This window comes from Chelonia mydas, chromosome 2 (assembly GCF_015237465.2).
Source record: "Chelonia mydas isolate rCheMyd1 chromosome 2, rCheMyd1.pri.v2, whole genome shotgun sequence".
NCBI classification, from domain to species: domain Eukaryota; kingdom Metazoa; phylum Chordata; order Testudines; family Cheloniidae; genus Chelonia; species Chelonia mydas.
Genome location: NC_057850.1, coordinates 10,507,089 through 10,529,453, shown reverse-complemented (window position 1 = coordinate 10,529,453; position 22,365 = coordinate 10,507,089). Strand labels below are relative to the sequence as shown.

The 22,365-nt window shown below is 42.4% G+C and overlaps 1 protein-coding gene across 8 annotated transcripts in view; it reads right to left on the bottom strand.

The window, feature by feature from the left end:
* The window catches only part of TRAPPC9 (trafficking protein particle complex subunit 9), an 806,968-nt gene that overhangs the window by 652,805 nt on the left and 131,798 nt on the right, over nt 1-22,365 (bottom strand). For all 8 annotated transcript variants that reach the window (XM_037891970.2, XM_043539048.1, XM_043539044.1 and 5 more), the window contains exons 13-15: nt 17,728-17,854; nt 15,894-16,026; nt 8,052-8,215 (exon numbers count right to left, since the gene is read on the bottom strand). In XM_037891970.2, coding sequence (XP_037747898.1) covers nt 8,052-8,215; nt 15,894-16,026; nt 17,728-17,854 — 424 coding nt within the window. The remainder of the gene's footprint in view (nt 1-8,051; nt 8,216-15,893; nt 16,027-17,727; nt 17,855-22,365) is intronic.

Below are 22,365 nucleotides of genomic sequence, written 5' to 3'. Positions count from 1 at the left end.
TAAACTTCCCCCACTGCAACTTGAGACCATTACTCCTTATCCTGTCATCTGCTACCACTGAGAACAGTCTAGATACATCCTCTTTGGAACCCCCTTTCAGGTAGTTGAAAGCAGCTATCAAATCTCCCCTCATTCTTCTCTTCCACAGACTAAACAATCCCAGTTCCCTCAGCCTCTCCTCATAAGTCATGTGTTCCAGTCCCCTAATCATTTTTGTTGTCCTCCGCTGGACTCTTTCCAATTTTTCCACATCCTTCTTGTAGTGTGGGGGCCAAAACTGGACACAGTACTCCAGATAAGGCCTCACCAATGTCAAATAGAGGGGAACGATCATGTCCCTCGATCTGCTGGCAATGCCCCTACTTATACACCCCAAAATGCCATTGGCCTTCTTGGCAACAAGGCCACACTGTTGACTCGTATCCAGCTTCTCGTCCACTGTCACCCCTAGGTCCTTTTCTGCAGAACTGCTGCCGAGCCATTTGGTCCCTAGTCTGTAGCGGTGCATGGGATTCTTCCATCCTAAATTCAGGACTCTGCACTTGTCCTTCTTGAACCTCATCAGATTTCTTTTGGCTCAATCCTCTCATTTGTCTAGGGCTCTCTGTATCCTATCCCTACCCTCCAGTGTATCTACCTCTCCTCCCAGTTTAGTGTCATCTACAAACTTGCTAAGGGTGCAATCCACACCATCCTCCAGATCATTTATGAAGATATTGAACAAAACCGGTCCCAGGACCGACCCTTGGGGCACTCCACTTGATACCGGCTGCCAACTAGACATGGAGCCATTTATCACTACCAGCTGAGCCCAACAATCTAGCCAACTTTCCCTCCCTTATCTTAAGTTTATTCTAAAAGCTGTTAAGAATCAGAATTATACTCATCTATGAACAAGAATTTAAATTTACAAGTAACATTTAAAATTAAAAACTAGCATTGGTAAGAATCAGTCTGAAAAATGCTACATACCTTACAAGGTTAGAGAATCAATAGCTTCATGCAAGATCTGTGGTTAAAAATAGCTTCCATCTGAAAATCTAGGAAGGGGGATGGGCTTCAGAGCCCAAGCTCAAGCCTGAGATACAACTTCATAGAACAGCCTATACAGCTATTTTTACAACGTTAATGGGAGCCCTGCTACCTCCAAGTTTGTCAACCCAGCTGTGCAGCTTCACTAAATAATGCTGTGTAGAAATACCCTTAAAGACTGAAGAGCGTATATAGTAAAACTCTCGCCACCACCATTGCATCCCATATAATAACTTCCTAACTAGATTCAATTTTCTGATATTGTGCAAATAAATTAAGTCAAACAATGTTGCACTAACAAAAATGCAAAAATTAATTTAACGATTTAACATTTGTGCTCCAAATGTATTCTCTCTGAAGATCTGTGCTAAGACCTGTATACTGGTAAACTGTGCTACAATCCATTTCAAAGCTGACATTAAGGGAGCATGTACATGTCCGTTCCAGTACTCTAGAACCAAAGGCATAAGAAGTCTCCAATCCCTAACTGTCCCTCCATTACTCTGTCTCCTGGTGCATCCCCCCTTAAGTCTCTAAAGTGGAAGCGAGGACTGGTATTTATCTACAGAGCCAACATATTTAGTAAGCAGGACTTATTTTGGTAAGTAACCTTTTTCTCCTTTATGACATTGTGTCCACAAATCGCCACTGAGAGAGACTAGCTAGCAGTGACAATGTTCGGGGGAGGGCTAATCAGGGCTGCTAATTGAAAAGGGACTGAAGGATCCAGTCTGATCTGGACTCACACTGAGAAAATAATGTTTTGAAAAGGTATGACAAAGGATCTAACTGCAGCTCTCCACAGTTGGCACACTGAACAGGTTGATGCTCCAAACACTGCTTACCAACCCACCTGATACAAAGTCGAAGTCCTTCTGGTATGGGAACTTCAGAAAGTACATGGCCTGCATATATACAAAACCTGATCTATTTCAATAGTCTCTGGACTGAAGGGTACTCATAATTACCTTAAGTTAATTTTTCCCTTCTCAAAATCAAAAGGAAGTAGTAAATAAGAGAAAGAGGAGATCTTTTTTCTTCCAGGGGGTGGGGAGAGGAGGAGAGAATATTCTCTAAAATGTGCTGATCTACCTGTTTGAAATCTATCCCATTAATCCATAATAAACCTAGATATAAGATTTATGATAATGATCCAAATCTCATTGCTTCTAAAAATATCTTAAGCAGAGATGGCTTTTAATATCTCATCTAGTAAGCATTCTGGCTGGTCTTCTTACAAGCGATTTTTCCTTTCTTTTAAAAAAAAAAAGACATTAAGACCAATGATTACACTACAAGAGGACGGGGGTTTGCTAGGGGAAATCTCCAATAAACTCCTCTTAACTCTTGGTCCAGCTCTTAGCACACAGGTGGGCAAACTACGGCCCGTGGGACTGTCCGGCCCAACACCTGAGCTCCCGGCCGGGGAGACTAGTCCCCAGCCCCTCCCCTGCTGTCCCTCCTCCCCCGCAGCCTCAGCTCGCCGCGTGCGTAGTGCAGCTTGCACCCGCCCACCTCCCAGACTTTCCAATAAGCCTGTCTTGCCCGCTCTGAGTGGCCTGGTAAGGGGGTTGGGGGGGGGGGGGGGGGGGGAGGGGGTTGGATAAGGGACAGAAAGTCCCGGGGGTCAGTCAGGGGACAGGGGGCGGTTGGGTGGGGCAGAGATTTGGGGGGTGAGGGGTGCTCAGGAGACAGGGAGCAGGGGGGGTTGGCTGGGGGGGGGTCCGGGGGGGGGGGGGGGCAGGGGAAATGGCCAGGCTGTTTGCGGAGGCACAGCCTTCCCCACCCAGCCCTCCATACCGTTTCACAAACCTGATGTGGCCCTCGGGCCAAAAAGTTTGGCTACCCATCTTAGCAGATGCAGTTTCCCAAAATCATACCGTACAGGAGGCAAGAGCACAGTGGAACAGTCTTGTTTTGATTATCAAAACAGACTAAATGAGCATTGTTTCTTGGAGCTACGAACACAATTAACCTGGGTGAAATAAGCCGCCTTTTTTCTCTGTCATATTAGAATATACAACTTAAGAAAAGAAATTAGTATATAGGTGAAAAAAATGGTAACTAACCTTTTGTAATTGTTGTTCTTCAAGATGTGTTGCTCATGTCCATTCAATGCTTGGTGTGTGCATGCTGTCTGCACAGTTGCCGGAGTTTTTTCCCTCAGAGGTATCCATAGGGCTGGCTCTAGCGCCCCCTGAGGCCATGGACATATGTGCTATATGTGGTATATGGGGTTTTGCCAGCCCCGCACCCTCTCAGCTACTTCTTGCTGTTATCTCCAATGGAGGGGTAGGGCAGTGGGTCATGGAATGGACAAGACCACCACATCTTGAAGAACAGTTACAAAAGGTTAGTAACAATTTTTGCTTCTTCAAGTGCTTGCTCATGTCCATTCCATGCTAGGTGACTCACAAGCAGTACCCTTGGAGGTGGGCTCGGAGTTTATGGATGTGCTGACTGCAATACCACTCTTCCAAAGCTGGCATCGCCATGGGCCTATTGGGTGACAGCATAGTGGGACAGTAAGGTATGAACCGACGACCATGTTGCAGATGTCCTTCATTGGTACTTGTGTGAGGAATGCTGCTGATGAGCTCTGAGCTCTTGTGGAATGAGTGGTTACAATGGCTGGAGGCAAAACCTTCACCTACTCATAGCAAGGCAGGATACAGGCAGTTATTCAGGACAAGATTCTTTGGGATGACAGTGGAAGGCCTCTCATTCTTTCCAATATTGCTATGAAGAGTTGTATAGACTTGCGGAAGGGCTTAGTCCTCTCAATATAGAAGTCTAGGGCTCGCCTAACATGTAATATATGGAGCAGACTCTCCTTGGCAGTATTGTGAGGTTTCAGAAAAGAGCGGAAGAAAAATGTCCTGGTTGTTGTGGAATTGTGACACCACCTTTGGTAGGAAGGCCAGATGGGGAGCGCAGCTGGACCTTGTCCTTGAAAAATACGATATAAGGGGGTTTTGACATCAGGGTTTGGATCTCAGAGACCCTTCTGGGCGAGGTGACCACCACTAGAAAGTCGAACTTCTAAGTCAGAAGCAGTATGGAACAAGATGCTAACGGCTCGACGGGAGGTTCTGTGAGCATTGACAGGACCAGGTTTAAGTTCCATGGGGGAATCGGGTCATGAACCTGAGGGTAGAGTCTTTCCAGGATCTTGAAAAATATGATTGTCATCTCATGGGAGAATACTGATTTGCCCTCCACTGGACGGCCAAGATAGCTGTCAAGTGAACCTTAAAAGAGGTGGAGCAGATCATCCAATACAGACTACAGAGAAGACTAGGATGGAGAAAGATTCCTCTCGGAGGCCTAACTAGTGAAGCGTTTGCACTTAGCTAAATAGTTAGTCCTGGTGGAATGCTTTCTGCTACCAAGCAAGACTTGCCAAGCCTGTTCTGAGCAGGCCTGCTCTTCAGGGTTCAGCCACACAGCAACCATGCTGTCAGGTGCAGGGAGGTTCAGTTCAGGTGAAGCAACCGATTGCGGTCTTGTGAAATCTAGTCCAGATGTGGTGGGAGCGCTAGAGGAGCTGCCACTGAGAGCTTCTCCCATCAACACAGCTACTGCCTCACAGGGAAGTGGATTAATTAAGACGATAAGAGAGCTCTTGCCCACTGGGTTAGAGCCTTCTTTAAAACACTACAGCAGCGCTTATGCAGCGTTTTAAGTGTAGATGTGCCCACAGAAGTGCTGACAGGACATGCCGGTGCATAAACACACACGGGATGGACTTAAGTAGCAGGGCACAACACATACCCTCCTCCCACTCTCACTTATCAGGTATTTAACTGGGCCCAGTGCAGGATTACAGGGCTCTCACCATATACTCAGTAACCCAGGGTGGACCTGCCTAGGCCCAGCCCTAAGACTCAGCTCACTTTTCAATACCTTCTGCTTCCTCTGGCACAGGCCAGGGGAAGAGGTAAAAGCTCCAAGGTGCTAGGCGGTATACAAAAACAAAACAAAAAGATAGATTGTAAAGTCTTTGGTGTAGGGACTAAGCATAAAATGAGAACAAGGGGAGACAGACAGATGGGACTACAAGGGAACAGGACAATAATATTGGTCAGCATGATGGGCATTGGTCCAAGCATACCAGCAGCATAGCCATTCTCAAGCCTTTAAGTGACATTTGATATTATGTATGGATTTTCCTCTATTAAAAGATTTTTAAAAAAAGGTTAATCTCAGGTGCTGAACATCAGGGAGGACCTAACCAGAAAACAAAGGTGTGCTGCTGTGATGCACCCAAAGCTGTGGACTCACTGGAGGATGTTACTGCAATTTAAAAATCGCCTGTTACAACAAGACAGAAATCAGAGAAGTGCAGGGCTGGAAGGGATCTCAAGAGGTCATCTAGTCCAAGTCCCCACATTCAGATCAGTTATACCTAGACCATCTGTGACTGGTCTTTAATCTGTTCTGAAAAACATCCATTGAAGAAGATTCATCAACCACCCTTGGTAACGTATTCCAATACTTAACTATCCTGAGGCAATGTCTGCACTACAAAATTATATCAATCTTATTATTAAATAGCTTGCATGGTGCAAGCTTGGCTCCTTATGTTGGTGGTGCACATCCACACTGGAAGCGCTTGTATCAATTGTATTGTCAGAGCTGAGGCATTGTGGGACGGCTCCTGAAAGCCAGTAACAGTAGACATAAGCAACGCAGTGTCTACACTGACACTGCATCTACCTAATTACATTGACCATATCTCTATGCCACTGGGGGAGGTGGTCTTACTAAATTAGCATAGAGGGGCACTTACATCATTGGGAGCCAAATTTAAGTGACAATACTTCCACAGCTAGCTCAATGCCAGGCATCTTACAGCAACCTAACACTGTAGTGTAGACCAGGCCTTTGAAACACATTGGCTATAGGTCGGAATATTTGCTCACTACAATTAAAGTTCAGGAAAGAAGCACTACAGGGGTAATTCAAGGTGGCAAAAAAATCGTTGCCTGGCTGAATGCATCACATAAAGACATTACTGGGAATCACTGTCAAAATGCTCCTTCAAAGCCTCCCTGATTCCAATAGCCTCCCGCTGTGCCCTTGTATCTGGCTGCCCAAAATCAGCAGCCAGCTGATCAGCCTCAGCGGTCCACCCCTGGGAAAACTTTTCCCCCTTCAGTTCGGAAATATTATGTAGAGTAAAGCAGGCTGCGATGACCATTGGAATATATTCCTCACTGAGGTCTAACCAGCCACATCGACCAAAGGCACATTCAACGGTCATTTGACACTTGCTGAGTCTGCTGTTGAAGTGCACCTTGCTGCTGTCTAGGTCCCAGTATAAAGCTTCATGAGCCACGGGAAAAGGGGTAGGTGGGTTCTCCCAGGATCACTATGGGAATTTTCACATCATCCATTGGAATCTTCTGGTCTGGAAAGAAAGTCCTAGCGTGCAGCTTTCTATACAGTCCAGTTTTCCGAAAGATGCCTGCATCATGCACCTTCCCTGAACACCCAGCATTGATGTCAGTGAAAGAGCCCCAGTAGATACTTGGAATACTACACAGTGGAAATGAGTATCAGAAGCTCTTTCTTATGGTTATCAGAAGCTCTTTCTTATGGTTTAAATGCTTATGCTTAGTACGCTATAAATATTCCACTGTAGGAATGGCAAGCCTGGATATGTAAGAAAATAAAATAGACATCTGATGATTTTTCTTGCCTTAGTATCCAGGCGCACGTTTCCAACCCACCCTGTTTATGGAAACCCAAATTTCTAATTCAAAAGACATTAATCTGTTACGTTACACAAATTTATAAGACACAGGGATAGTATTAGAACTACTATCATGTGCCTATCACAACTCTCGCAGTATCAAGATTGTAAGCTCTTTGGGTAGAGTTTATCTTTTTATTATGTGTGTGTACACTGCATAACAATGTGGATGTCAATCCCAGATGGGGCCTGTAAATATTTTTATAGTACCAATTATAGTAATGACAAGATACTTTTCAGCTTTTTAATGCAATCTATGCAATCTCCCTGGGGACTCTCCGTACAGGCAGAGAGCCCCTCACAGATGATCGGCAGGTCCTGTTTTCTGAAGCTGCAGAGAAGAGGCAATCCCAGTGTAGAAATGGCAATCTTGGATACTCAGTAAAGAAAAATCATCAAATTTTATTTTCTCACTATGCAATTAAGAAGGAACAAAAAATATAGTTGTGTATGTAATGTCCATTGTAAGAAAACACTAACTTGCTTTCATCTGATTCTACATTTATTCTGTTAATATAATCTTCATAATGATGCCTTCACAGGCGGGTTTGAGTACAGAATCTTAGAAAAAAATACATGGAGACAGGAAAATTTATGCCTGTGTCCTATTCTTTCTTCATTTTCAACTATCCTTTTAATTCACAAAATAGTTTATTTTGTTCATTCTCATATTCTATCAATTGTTCTTTTCCACATTTTTTCCTGCTGCAGAAACTATGACTAGGATGGCAGCTGGGCATTTTTTCCCCTCTATTAAGTCTTTCAAGTAAGGAAACTTTAGGGTTAAAACAAGATTATTCTTTAATAAACCACCTTGCTTATGCATATTCCCTTTCTCTACAAAATACCATCTCATTTATCTGATTTCTTCATAGTCAATGTAGCCATAGTCAATGGCTAGACAATCGTTGGCTCCTATTATATATTATAATAAGAAATGATGGTTTTAGAGATGAGATTTCTGCTTCTGTCTACTTTAAAGTTAAGATTCATTGATTTAGAATAAAAGCTGTCAAAGTGGCATTAACTTCAAATCTACTTTCACATGGTTTTTGAAAATCAAGAATATACTGATGTTTACTGGATCTGATGTCCAAAGAGGACATTGATGTCCAACTAAATGAACCCGCTGAATCTTTATTAGGGGAGAGGGTTACTTGAATTCTGAAACATCACTCCACTAAGACAGTCTGTCACAACCACTTTGTACACGCTTCTCTTGAAGCAAGGGATTTTTCTAATCAGACACCAGCATACATACCTTTTGAGTTGACTGTTTTTGCTGTGACCTCTAGTTTCTCCAGAGGTTCTGTTCCAATATTTTCTAATTTAATGACAAGTTGCTGGGTCTCTCCATTATAAAGCTGGACAGATACGCTGGTGGAAATTTCATCCCCTGAGGAAGGCTGCAATGTGTGAGCAGACCTATAAACAAAGATAGATATGCAAATTAAATACTGTGTTAAACATTAATCACATCTTAAGAACCTAACCACAATACAAAACGTAACAGAAATCAGAGAATCCAGTCAACCTGTCCTTGGTGGTTTACAAAATACAGAACCTTTAAAAAAAAAAAAACTGCAGCTAGCTTCATCTTATACTCCTTCTCCAGCTCTTCAATTCCAGCTTAATTTTTAGTGGCTACTCTATTCAGGAACTATTAGGAGCAAGAACTAATAAGCTCATAATCACAGTTTTGAAAGGGTATAAAAGCATTCACTTCTAGCTGCGCGAGTTCGCTAAACAAATTGCTGCTTATGTAACAAAACTGAACTGTGCAAGGGTGGGGGAAAGCAAGATGAAACCTAAAAAACTGAATTTTAAAGGTTGGATGTTATTTAATTTTTCAAATGAGGTTTATCTAGTACTTTGGTTACTGAATGTCAACTAAGAGTGGCGTGGAACAAACAAATAAAGTTTTAAAAAAATATTTCAACTGAGAAAGGGACTCGGGATAGACACCAGGGTGAATGCTCCCTAGAACAGTGTTTTTCAAAGTACGGGTCACGATCCAATACTGGGTCGCAGAATGTCAGGCACTGGGTGACCTTGCTGATTCAAAGTGTAACAATTGTTGCCGTGCAGCAGCTCTAAAGGGCTGTGCAGCAGGGACCTGGAGAGGAGAGAGGTAGGGGGTGGGCAGGAACTGGGGAGGGGAGCAAGCTGGGGCTTGGAGGGCTGCTGCAAGCCTCTCCCCCAGGTCCAGAGCTCATTGCTGCCAGCCAGGAGAGATGGACCCTTCCCCCAGAACTCTGTGCAGAGGGAGAGAGAGGCCCTTCCCATGGAGCCCCCTCCTGCACCCTGAACCCCCTCACCCCCAGCTCCACCCTAAAGCCCTCACCCCCAGACAGAGCCCTCACACCTGCACCCCATCCTCTGCCCTACCCTGGGCCACCTCCCACACTCATTACCATAGGTTTACTAAAGCTAGTGTCAGTTATGTAAAGTGGGTTAAACTGGAATGTATTGCAATATTTCAAATTTATGAAAATTCTAGTCAAAAGATATAATTATGTTGGGTAACAGGCCCCCACCTCTGAAAGATAACACTGATGATTTCTGGGTGAAGGGACCACTCTTGGTGAGAGAAAGACCTGCTGAGGTGATCTACCAACATGTTCCAGGCTCCTGGGAGGTGAGACGCCTCGAGATGAACTGAGTGTCTTGCACAGAAGCCCCATAGATCAACCACCTCCTGATACAGGGCGGAGGATCGGGGCCCTCCTTGCTTGTTGATAGAAAACAGGGCCACTGTATTATCTGTCACAACTTGAACTACCTTGCCTGAAACTTTGGGAAGGAACACTTGACAAGCCAGGCACACTGCCCTGAGCTCCCTAACGTTTATGTACAGGAAGAGTTCTTCTCGAGACCAGAGGCCCTGAGTCCTAAGGTTGTTGAGGTGGGCTCCCCACCCTATGTTGGATGTATCCAAGACTAAAGACACTGACTGCTATGGGGACACGAAGGACACCCACCCCCCACCCCCATCATTACTGACTTTGGCTCCTTCCACCAGGCCAGAAAAACGAAGACAAGGGGAGGGATGGTAAGTACTGAGTCCAAGTGATGTCTGCTCGGGGACTAAACTGACTCTAGCCACACGAGAAGGGGCCTAAGGTTCAGTCTTAGGCCTTGTCTACATTACCCGCTGGATCGACGGGCAGGGATCGATCCAGCGGGGGCTCGATTTATCTCGTCTAGTCTAGATGTGATAAATCTAACGCCAAGCGCTCTCCCATCGACTCCGGTACTCCACCAGGGCAAGAGGCACAGGCAGAGTCGACGGGAGAGCGTCAGCCGTCGACTTACCACAGCGAAGACACCGGGGTAAGTAGAACTAAGTACGTAGACTTCAACTACGTTATACATGAAGAAGAGGAGAGCAGTAGTGACTGACTGTACAGTCACCAGGAGTTCACTCAGAAAGAAGCTGTTTGCTTAAGTGACTATTACTAACAAGTTAAATGACTGAAGATTTCTGAAATAATGGTTTAAGTGTGTTTCATATGGTAAATGGAAAATAAAGTGGATTTATTCACCAAGGTTTTAATATACTCTAGGAAAAATATCTTTCTCTGAAAATGAATTTTCAGAGATAAGATTTCTCCAAATGATTCTCCAAGAATTTCTGCAACAGCAAATGCATCTTATCAGTCAATTATTGAAATTAACAGATGTTGTATGATATTGAGGTAGTGCGATGATCAAGGAGGATAGGGTAAATACTTTCAAATTAAACTAGGAAGAGGTCATTGGAGAACTTGGTAAATGCAACTTCAGAGGAGTGTAGAGGGCACAAGACAGATTGGAGTGGATCCTGGAGGGATTTTGATGAGAGGAGTTCAAACAGTGAATGTAAATTGACTATTAAAGGAGCTTTAGAATTGATGGGAGGAGGACTACAGGACAAGCGAGAGAGACGGGGTTACGGTTTTTTGAGGAAACTGAAAATTCTTCATATTGATGGAAAGGAGACAGAGGAGAACAAGGGTTTGAGGGCAAAAGGAATTGAGATTAATAGTTGGTAAATCTATGAGTTCTGTAATTTAAAATTCACATATACTTTTAACACCCTTGTTTGTTAAATCATTATGAAAAGGCTGCCTTCACAGAAAATCATGTATTCACAGTAGGTTTTTAAGGTATTTCAGAATATGTATCTATATTTGACATTCAAGTACCCTATGTATGTTTCAGAGACAAGACAGGTGAGGTAATATCTTTTATAGGACTGTCCTCTTTTGGTAAAAGAGACAAACAAGGAGCTCTTCTTCAGATCTGGGAAAGGTACTCACAGTATCACAGCTAAATACAAGGTTGAACAGATTGTTCAGCATATGTAGTTAACGCATATTCTAAGAGACCACTCAAGGTGATGTGGCCCGTTAACAACCCTGCAGTCATAGAAAAAAAAAAAGGGGTGTGTGTGTAGGGGAAATTAGTGGGTTAGATTATAGTAACAGGCCATGTTTCAGAGTAACAGCCATGTTAGTCTGTATTCGCAAAAAGAAAAGGAGGACTTGTGGCACCTTAGAGACTAACCAATTTATTTGAGCATGAGCTTTCGTGAGCTACAGCTCACTTCATCGGATGCATACTGTGGAAATTGCAGAAGACATTATATACACAGACACCATGAAACAATACCTCCTCCCACCCCACTCTCCTGCTGGTAATAGCTTATCTAAAGTGATCATCAAGTTGGGCCATTTCCAGCACAAATCCAGGTTCTCTCACCCTCCGCCCCCCCACACACAAACTCACTCTCTTGCTGGTAATAGCCCATCCAAAGTGACCACTCTCCTTACAACCTGCATGAAAATCAAAGTGGGCCATTTCCAGCACAAATCCAGGTTTTCTCATTCCCCCACCCCCATACACACACAAACTCACTCTCCTGCTGGTAATAGCTCATCCGAAGTGACCACTCTCCTTACAACCTGCATGAAAATCAAAGTGGGCCATTTCCAGCACAAATCCAGGTTTTCTCATTCCCCCACCCCCATACACACACAAACTCACTCTCCTGCTGGTAATAGCTCATCCGAAGTGACCACTCTCCTTACAACCTGCATGAAAATCAAAGTGGGCCATTTTCAGCACAAATCCAGGTTCTCTCATTCCCCCACCCCCATACACACACAAACTCACTCTCCTGCTGGTAATAGCTCATCTGAAGTGACCACTCTCCCTACAATGTGCATGATAATCAAGGTGGCCCATTTCCAGCACAAATCCAGGTTTTCTCACCCCCCCCCCACACACACACACAAACTCACTCTCCTGCTGGCAATAGCTCATCCAAACTGACCACTCTCCCCACACTGTGCATGACAATCAAGGTGGGCCACTTCCAGCATAAATCCAAGTTTAACCAGAACGTCGGGGGGGGGGGGGGGGGGGGGGACGGGGACAAGGGGAAATAGGCTACCTTGCATAATGACTTAGCCACTCCCAGTCTCTATTTAAGCCCAAATTAATAGTATCCAATTTGCAAATGAATTCCAATTCAGCAGTTTCTTGCTGGACTCTGGATTTGAAGTTTTTTTGTTGTAAAATAGCAACCTTCATGTCTCTGATTGCGTGACCAGAGAGATTGAAGTGTTCTCCGACTGGTTTATGAATAATTCTTGACATCTGATTTGTGTCCATTTACTCTTTTACGTAGAGACTGTCCAGTTTGACCAATGTACATGGCAGAGGGGCATTGCTGGCACATGATGGCATATATCACATTGGTGGATGTGCAGGTGAACAAGCCTCTGATAGTGTGGCTGATGTTATTAGGCCCTGTGATGGTGTCCCCTGAATAGATATGTGGGCACAGTTGGCAACGGGCTTTGTTGCAAGGATAGGTTCCTGGGTTAGTGGTTCTGTTGTGTGGTATGTGGTTGCTGGTGAGTATTTGCTTCAGGTTGGGGGGCTGTCTGTAGGCAAGGACTGGCCTGTCTCCCAAGATTTGTGAGAGTGTTGGGTCATCCTTCAGGATAGGTTGTAGATCTTTAATAATGCGTTGGAGGGGTTTTAGTTGGGGGCTGAAGGTGACGGCTAGTGGCGTTCTATTATTTTCTTTGTTAGGCCTGTCCTGTAGTAGGTGACTTCTGGGAACTCTTCTGGCTCTATCAATCTGTTTCTTCACTTTAGCAGGTGGGTATTGTAGTTGTAAGAATGCTTGATAGAGATCTTGTAGGTGTTTGTCTCTGTCTGAGGGGTTGGAGCAAATGCGGTTGTATCGCAGAGCTTGGCTGTAGACGATGGATCGTGTGGTGTGGTCAGGGTGAAAGCTGGAGGCATGTAGGTAGGAATAGCGGTCAGTAGGTTTCCGGTATAGGGTGGTGTTTATGTGACCATTGTTTATTAGCACTGTAGTGTCCAGGAAGTGGATCTCTTGTGTGGACTGGACCAGGCTGAGGTTGATGGTGGGATGGAAATTGTTGAAATCATGGTGGAATTCCTCAAGGGCTTCTTTTCCATGGGTCCAGATGATGAAGATGTCATCAATATAGCCCAAGTAGAGTAGGGGCGTTAGGGGACGAGAGCTGAGGAAGCGTTGTTCTAAATCAGCCATAAAAATGTTGGCATACTGTGGGGCCATGCGGGTACCCATAGCAGTGCCGCTGATCTGAAGGTATACATTGTCCCCAAATGTAAAATAGTTATGGGTAAGGACAAAGTCACAAAGTTCAGCCACCAGGTTAGCCGTGACATTATCGGGGATAGTGTTCTTGACGGCTTGTAGTCCATCTTTGTGTGGAATGTTGGTGTAGAGGGCTTCTACATCCATTGTGGCCAGGATGGTGTTATCAGGAAGATCACCGATGGATTGTAGTTTCTTCAGGAAGTCAGTGGTATCTCGAAGGTAGCTGGGAGTGCTGGTAGCGTAGGGCCTGAGGAGGGAGTCTACATAGCCAGACAATCCTGCTGTCAGGGTGCCAATGCCTGAGATGATGGGGCGCCCAGGATTTCCAGGTTTATGGATCTTGGGTAGTAGATAGAATATCCCAGGTTGGGGTTCCAGGGGTGTGTCTATGCGGATTTGATCTTGTGCTTTTTCAGGAAGTTTCTTGAGCAAATGCTGTAGTTGCTTTTGGTAACTCTCAGTGGGATCAGAGGGTAATGGCTTGTAGAAAGTGGTGTTGCAGAGCTGCCGAGCAGCCTCTTGTTCATATTCCGACCTATTCATGATGACAACAGCACCTCCTTTGTCAGCCTTTTTGATTATGATGTCAGAGTTGTTTCTGAGGCTGTGGATGGCATTGTGTTCCGCACGGCTGAGGTTATGGGGCAAGTGATGCTGCTTTTCCACAATTTCAGCCCGTGCACGTCGGCGGAAGCACTCTATGTAGAAGTCCAGTCTGCTGTTTCGACCTTCAGGAGGAGTCCACCTAGAATCCTTCTTTTTGTAATGTTGGTCGGGAGGCCTCTGTGGATTAGTATGTTGTTCAGAGGAATTTTGGAAATATTCCTTGAGTCGGAGACGTCAAAAATAGGATTCTAGGTCACCACAGAACTGTATCATGTTCGTGGGGGTGGAGGGGCAGAAGGAGAGGCCCCGAGATAGGACAGCTGCTTCTGCTGGGCTAAGAGTATAGTTGGATAGGTTAACAATGTTGCTGGGTGGGTTGAGGGAACCATTGCTGTGGCCCCTTGTAGCATGTAGTAGTTTAGAAAGTTTAGTGTCCTTTTTCTTTTGTAGAGAAGCAAAGTGTGCGTTGTAAATGGCTTGTCTGTGTATATAATGTCTTCTGCAATTTCCACAGTATGCATCCGATGAAGTGAGCTGTAGCTCACGAAAGCTCATGCTCAAATAAATTGGTTAGTCTCTAAGGTGCCACAAGTAACAGGCCATATATCCAGCATCTTTTTAAGACAATTTTTAGTGTATAGCATTAAATTGTTTAATGATCCAGGGTATCATTAAATAATTGCAACCCATACTTGATGGGGACCACTTCCCAAAAGAAATCTTTCCTGAACCCCCTCTTCTGGGGTTCAAACAACTCCCAACCTCTCCAAGCTCATCATCAGAAACTAATTCCCCACAGACCAGGACAGACCAACTCAAAGTGGCACCAGACCCTGCCTGAACAGATGCAAAACCTGAAGACAGATCTCCTCCACTGCTACGATGATCAATACCCACCTACAACTAACCTTTCAAGATCCTACACATGCCTATCACTTGTGGTGTACCTCATCCACTGCACTACATGGCACAACTATGTGGGTGAAACCAGACAATCACTACACTCTCAAATAAACTCATACAGAAAAATGATTAAACACATAATCACCTATGGGCGAACAATTTTCACAAAATCATCTTTCCAAACCTGACCTCAGTCTTCATCCTCAAAGGAAACCTTCATAACACCTTAAAAATGAGCCTGGGAGATTAAATTCATAATTTTGCTGGACACACACACAAAATAAAACTATTTACAATAAAATCCATTAACTAGAAGCAACCTTTAACATAACATTTTAATGAGGGCTCACAGTGAGCCCAACGTACAGCTTGGTTAAAAACGATATATACAACTTAATACTGAAGACTTTGCTTGAGTAGACAGTCAGAATGAAATGACACTCCTACTCTGAAGTTAATGAAACAGAAAGGAATTATAGGAACACCCTGGCCCAAACTCGAAATGTTGTATACAGTTACCTATTTAACAACAGTGCCTAATGAAAACTTAGTAGAAACTTGTTGAAGACTCAACATCACTCCTCTTTGATTAAAGTATGAGATCAGTAAATACTCTCTGAGACCACATTAAGTCAACCAATAAAATCAAGGAAAACCAGACTTGACATTCCTAATATTTCTAGGGTTTTAAAAAAAGTGAAAAATGTTCACACAATTTTTTCAGTTTTATACTACACAAAGAGCAAATAAGGGCACAAACCCAATTTCAAGCCACTCTGATTTTAATGTACATGTCTTACTTCACTAAATTAGACTATACTGTATAAATACAGTGATTAAATACCCATGTTATAATAAGCAATTTGTATAGCCAGAAACAGCATTATAACCAATGCACCATTTTCTAGTTTATCAAAAATGAAATCCGTACCTCATTCAATTTCTTACCTTGGTAGAGAGGTACTGATCTGCAGCCTTGGCAAAGCTGGAATGACTTCTACTGCACAGCCATTCGTCTTTAATCCTGGCAGATTATCCAGAAGACAATCACTGAAGACTCCAAAGACTGAAGTATGATAACCTATTTCAAGGTAGAAAAGAGCCAATTTGTCCTGAAACTATTTGCTTCATGAAGGAATTAATTACAAAAGTTTAGTGATGACGGTGGATTGATTTAAATCAAAGTGCTGTAAATGACCAATTTTATTGAGGATTGAAATCAGCAAGCAGGAAACCTTGATTTAAAATCACTAATTTCAATCTTGTTTTGTATTTGTGCTTTAATTATTTTCCTAAATTGCCTAGGGAGGTTGCGGAATCTCCATCATTACAGATTTTTAAGAGCAGATTAGACACACACCTGTCAGAAATGGTTTAGATAATACTTAGTCCTGCCATGAGTGCGGGGGACTAGACTACATGACCTCTCGAGGTCCCTTCCAGTCCTATGATTTATACAGATTCCTTTTTTACTTTTTTTTTAAAATGTTAGAAAATGGTGACTGATTCATTCCTTATTTATTAAATGATTAATTTTTTAGATGTGACTCATGTCAAGCTCTATTTGGATGAAAATTAGAATTCTATTAAAAATTCACAAAAACAGCATTTGATTTTTTTTTTTAAATAAGTCTACCTGAAAATGTACTAGGTATATAAGTGTATATCAAAACATGTTTCGCATTTAAAACTAACTGATTTTTTCCAAGTTAGTAAATTGAACAGATTCTTTCTGGTCACACCATGTGCTTCAAGATTTTAGAACTAGTAGATCTCATCTTCTCACATCTAGGTTTTATTTAGTCATTGAACTGAACTAGTTGAACAAACTGAAACGAAGAACAGTCTCTCTGCGCCTGCAGAAGAGGCTACTGCCTTCAAAAGTACTTCAACAAACTCTGGTTCCAGGTCCTTAGCCAGTGACCTTTATCAGTTCAGTGGTTTGACTTTATTTTAAATTTCAGCAACAAACATATACAGCATATTTTTATTTACTTTAAATGATTTTAATAGATTATAATAGGATTAAGCCTTCAATTAGGTTTTCACAATTTCAAATTTAATGTTAAGTAGGTTTACTTTTAAAACTTAAAAGATGTTTTAATTAAAATTTTTATTGATTTAATCATCGATTTTTGTACACCATGTTAGTGACCAGATTCTGAAAGGAAATTAATTTGGCCAAATCACAACCTCTCCTATGAAAATATCTTACACAAGTGGTAAGAGACAAACTTTGTAAAGCATTTTCAAATCCTCCTAAGAAAGACTCTATGTAAGTATAACGTATCACATTGTATAGATAAATGTTATGCATTTACGCCTGTACTTTTGTCTTTTGTGGAAGTAACAGTCCACGATTTTCATGCATTTTTAAAAAATATAGTCATGAACTGATATTCTGGGACCTTATATTCTAGCAATGCTAGGAGTACAGGTGTAGACAGGCCAGCATTTTAACACCATTGTTTGCTAATACAGTAGACTATTCAGTTATTTAGCTTTCCCTCTCCCCTCAGGTTTAGCATTTTAATGTAGTAACAGCAATGAACACACACATCTAAACAAAAGTGATGTATTTCTTAGAATCATGGGTTATTTTCTCATTCTGTGTAGAACTACCTTCTTGATGAAGGATTATTTTGTAAGTTCTTTTAAATACTGACTTTGTGGAAATATAAAATAAATATTAATTTAACTACTACATCAAAAAAAACCCACAATGCCTTAAGATACTTGTGCCTATTTTCCTGATGAGAACTGTAAAAGATATGATCCTTACCATTGATAGTGATCTGCCCAGTAGTCTGAGGAACACCAACAAGGGTCACTGGGTAGAGGCCAGATTCAGCAGGTAGAGAAAGAGCTGCAGGGAGAGATTCAAATTCTACTCCAGTTGTCAGGAGACCCTTGGAAAAAAGTCACAAATTTCTTCAGCATATATTAAAAAGTACTACATTATTTTAATCTTTAAAAATTACTATAAACAATTCCTGGGATTGCTGAAGACATTTTAAAATGGCAAATAATTGTAATACTTTTTAGTAATCAGTGAACTGAATATTTCATCTCGAATCACTTCAAGATATGCACGTTTTTATTTTTAGTACTGTTACAGATACCCATGTACTTTCTGATTTGGTATACTTTATGGATTAAAGGTAAAATAAATGCCAGGGTATAATGAATAAAATGGCTCTATAATGTAGTTTGCAATGTTTTACACTTATACTGAATTGTAACTGTGACATTACTATTAAATCTATACTTCAATATGAACAGAAAAATCAAGCTGTCAACACCAGCCAATGTCTATCCTCAATTAAATTACTGGGCAGAGAGAAAAACATATGCACAGGGAGTTAAAAGAACACAGACATTCAGTGTATGCTAAGCAAACCTTCAGTTTCCTGAAGCACATAGATGGGGCACAATGTGTAATGGCTCCAAAAAAAGGAAGAAAATTTAAAGTGTGAAGTGATATAGTTTTCAATAATGTGGCATTACTTTCCCTATCGAATTACTTTTTTTTAAAAAAAAAAAAAATCTCAGTTTACGGATCTAATGTTTTTATGTAATATTTCAACATATTAGAAGTGATAGCTCCACATTTGTGTGGAATACAGGTACATTGATAAATGACTAAACTATTTTATTTATTTAGATTTAAAATAATGATGATGCCTATTCAAGGCACTAGGCATCCTAACATCATTAATTATACAATAAATAAAATTAAATTAAACCTCAGTAGCATTGAAATCAGTTCCACAGGGACAGCAGAGAGGTAAGAGGCTGAATTTAAATAAAAAGTTAAGACAACAGGAATTAATGTAAATTCCAATCTTGTCAAACTTTCAATAAATTCACAGCAACCACCACTGCTCTTTTTCTATAAACTTAGTGTTTTGTAAATTCCTTGTTCCACTATTCTCAAAGTCTGAACAGCTTGAACGTGAAGTCTGGGGCATAGCTGCGTTACCTGGACAACATTAGAATACTTGCATTTGCTTTACCTCGGATCTCACAAATTCATTGCATTGACTCTAATTAAAGTCTTTTTTGAATAGATTATCTTCAACACTCAATGTCAGATACAAAAAAAAAAATTAAGAAATACAAGCACTTCCAAAACTCTCCTCCAGTTCCTACAACACTGAGCACATCATAATTAGAAAACAGCTCCAAACAGTGCCATGTGGGTTATGCCACCTGCTAATGGTGACCGAAGCCAGGTATGGCAAATTTTCCTGTCCACCTGATTCCCATTCTTCAGAGCTATGAACAGGCAGCTCTTTATCATATAATCTGGTTTATTTCTCAATCCTCCAGTATTTTTAGGTCCTCTACTTCAATCTTCTGCTGAGGGTCTGAGGTCATCAGGATTAAAATATTTTAAATTTATCAATTTAGGAATCACCCCTTTGTAGCCTATGTGCAGAGGAAATGTCATGTACTGTCATCAGAGGTATTCTTACTCCTGTTAAAGTTATCATCCTCTGAAGAAAAACCTCTCTACCGTTGCACTGAATCCTAGCTGGGGACTTCACTTGAAGTTAGTGGCTCATAAGCAGTGTTGAGCTCTGCCAACAAACTTCCTGTGAACCTGACGCAAGTCATTTAGCTTTTCTGTGCCCCTCTTCCCCACCTGTAAAATGGGGATAATAGTATTTGGTTTAGCAAGAATTCCAAGAATAAATACATTAAAGATTATGAGGCACTCAGATACTACAGTGAGGGGGGTCATATAAGTACCTAAGATAGACGATACTGCATGAGAGTTACAGCTTACCCCTTTTTCTTCTCATTTCATATGCAGGTTTCGACTCAGATATAATACACAAAAATTAAAGTTACAAGTAAGAAGAATGTCTTGTCATGCCTCACTAGCTCCTGAAGGTGTCACATTTTAATTGCCCAGGTCAGAGTACCCACATTTACATTTCTCACTTTCCAATATAATTTCTAGCTGCAAACCTAAGAGTTACTATTCTATTGGGTATACTTATGTAGGGAAGTACTTCAAAGTAATTTTTTATCTTTTTATCTCACTGTAGGCTCTTGCTCACTTCATTCTCAGCTACTATGTGTAAGTAACAGAGTATTAGTACCTTTAAAAAAGGACAAACAAAATATATAATCCCTGTCCTAAGCAGCTAATACAAATCTAATTTTAGATGTAATGCAAATGGAAGCACAAGGGTTCCAGTAATAAGATCACTGTTGATGCGCTCATTATTGAGGACTGCATTAAAGAAAACTCTCTTAAAAAAAAAAAAAAAAAATCAGTCCTTGTATAAAATCAACTCGTTCCTAGGAAACAGAAAATATGGGGTTTTAGAAGGGACTGGAATGAAGAGAGGGCTGTTTTAAAGCTGACTTTTTCTCCTTTCTGCTCTCCTTCAGGGGGGCAACAGAAGTCTTGGAGGGGTAGAAACATACAAATACCTCTCCTAGAGTTACTTCTATTGCATACTTATATTGCAATTATGTCGATTACAAGCACAGAAGCTGTTCCGTTTAGTTATCTAACTCTTTCCATTAATTTACAACTTTCTACCAAGCTTTTTGGTGATTTTATTTTTAAAGTGAGGTACCTGACCCTTGGAATTTGGAGGTGGTCCAATGTTGTTGCTGGAGGCTCCAGGGCTAAGCTCTGTCCTCCAGCTCAGGCCACCAAAAGAGTTCTTCCACAGCTGTAGAAACACTCCAGCAACCAATTATTATGCATTAAGAATACTTGATATGATGTATTAAATTAACATAAAACAACATATATCAAAGTCCCCTTTAGAGCAGGGGTGGGCAAACTTTTTGGCCCAAGGACCACATCAGGGTTGCAAAACTGTACGGAGGGCCGGGTAGGGAAGAATGCGCCTCCACAAACAGCCAGGGCCCTGCCCCCTCCGACTTTCCACCCCCTGACTGCCCCCCTCAGAACCTCAGACCCATCCAACCCGCCCTGCTCCTTGCCCCCTCCTGGAATCCCCTGCCCCTAACTGACCCCCCATGATCCCACTCCCTATCCATTCCCCCCTGCTCCTCGCCCCATCCAACCCCTCCCCCCAATCCTTGTCACCTGACCACCCCCTCCCTGGACCCACGTCCTTAACTGCCCTGCCAGGACCCCACCCCCTATCCAACCTTCCCCCCCCTCCCCCGCTCTCTGTCCCCCTCCTTCCTGGGACCTCCCCGACGCCCCGGGATCTCACCCCCTAACCAACCACCCCTGCTCCCTGTCTTCTGACTGCCCCCACCCCCCGAACCTCTGCCCCATCCAACTGCCCCCTGTCCCCTGACTGCCCCCCAGGACCTCCTGCCCTTTATCCAACCCCCCCCCCTTACCAGGCCACTCAGACAGGCAGGACAGGTTTACTGGAAAGCCTGGGAGGTGGGTGGGCGCAAGCTGCGCTACCCGTGTGGTGAGCTAAAACTGCGAGGGAGGAGGGACAGCAGGAGAAGGGCTGAGGGCTATCCTCCCCGGCCGGGAGCTCAGAGGCTAGGCAGGATGGTCCCGCAGGCCAGATGTGGCCCACGGGCCATAGTTTGCCCACCTCTGCTTTAGAGAAAAAATTCAATTTATATTATGGTCATTTAACAGACTACCAGGTTGGGATGAATTCTGAGAGAAGCTGCTAACAGAAGGAATATTATCAGGTAAGAAGTTTCTCATTCTGTTGCACAGCTTCTCTTCTCATTCATTACTAATCTGAATGAGCAGTGAATCGCACCAGAATGTGTGGGAGAGGGAGAGGGAGGGATAAGCAGAGTTTATTATCGTAGAAACATAGGCAGGAATGGAAGTTTCCCCCATATAAAGCAAGAGCTTTATAAACTAAGCAATAACAGGGAACCTATCACCCAGGAACATCTTTCTACCAAAGGATGCCATTGCAGAGGAATGGAAACTTTGGAAATCTTCCAGTGATAAGGCTCATGCCCTTCTCCCCCAATGCCTCTAGGGACTTTTGTGAATCGTTTCCCAGATATTACTATTATTCCAACTATTGCAGGATTTTCACTTCTTGCCTACAACGACTTTGAGGGCTTAAGGTCTTGGCATTTTTGAAAAAATGATGAACAAGACATACCAAATGTATGTACTCCATTTGCTTGGAATCTTTCTTTGGAGCTCTAGAAATGCCCATTTATGCCACAAAAAGCTTCGAACAAAACCATGGTAGAACTATTTCCTACAAATTGTAGAAAGAGGAACTTAACTTGAACAAAAGGGTTAGTGAATGTAAGAATCATCTTTTCCTCATGACAAAAGCAGTGTGGTTCTTGAATGGGTACGGGAACTAATTCCAAAAGCTTGCGATTAAAAAGCCAGTCACAGATTTCTCTAATTTGTCATTGAGATTAAATTTGGCACTTGAGTATGCAAGGATCTATAGTGAAAACTGGGTTGGTGTTCAGC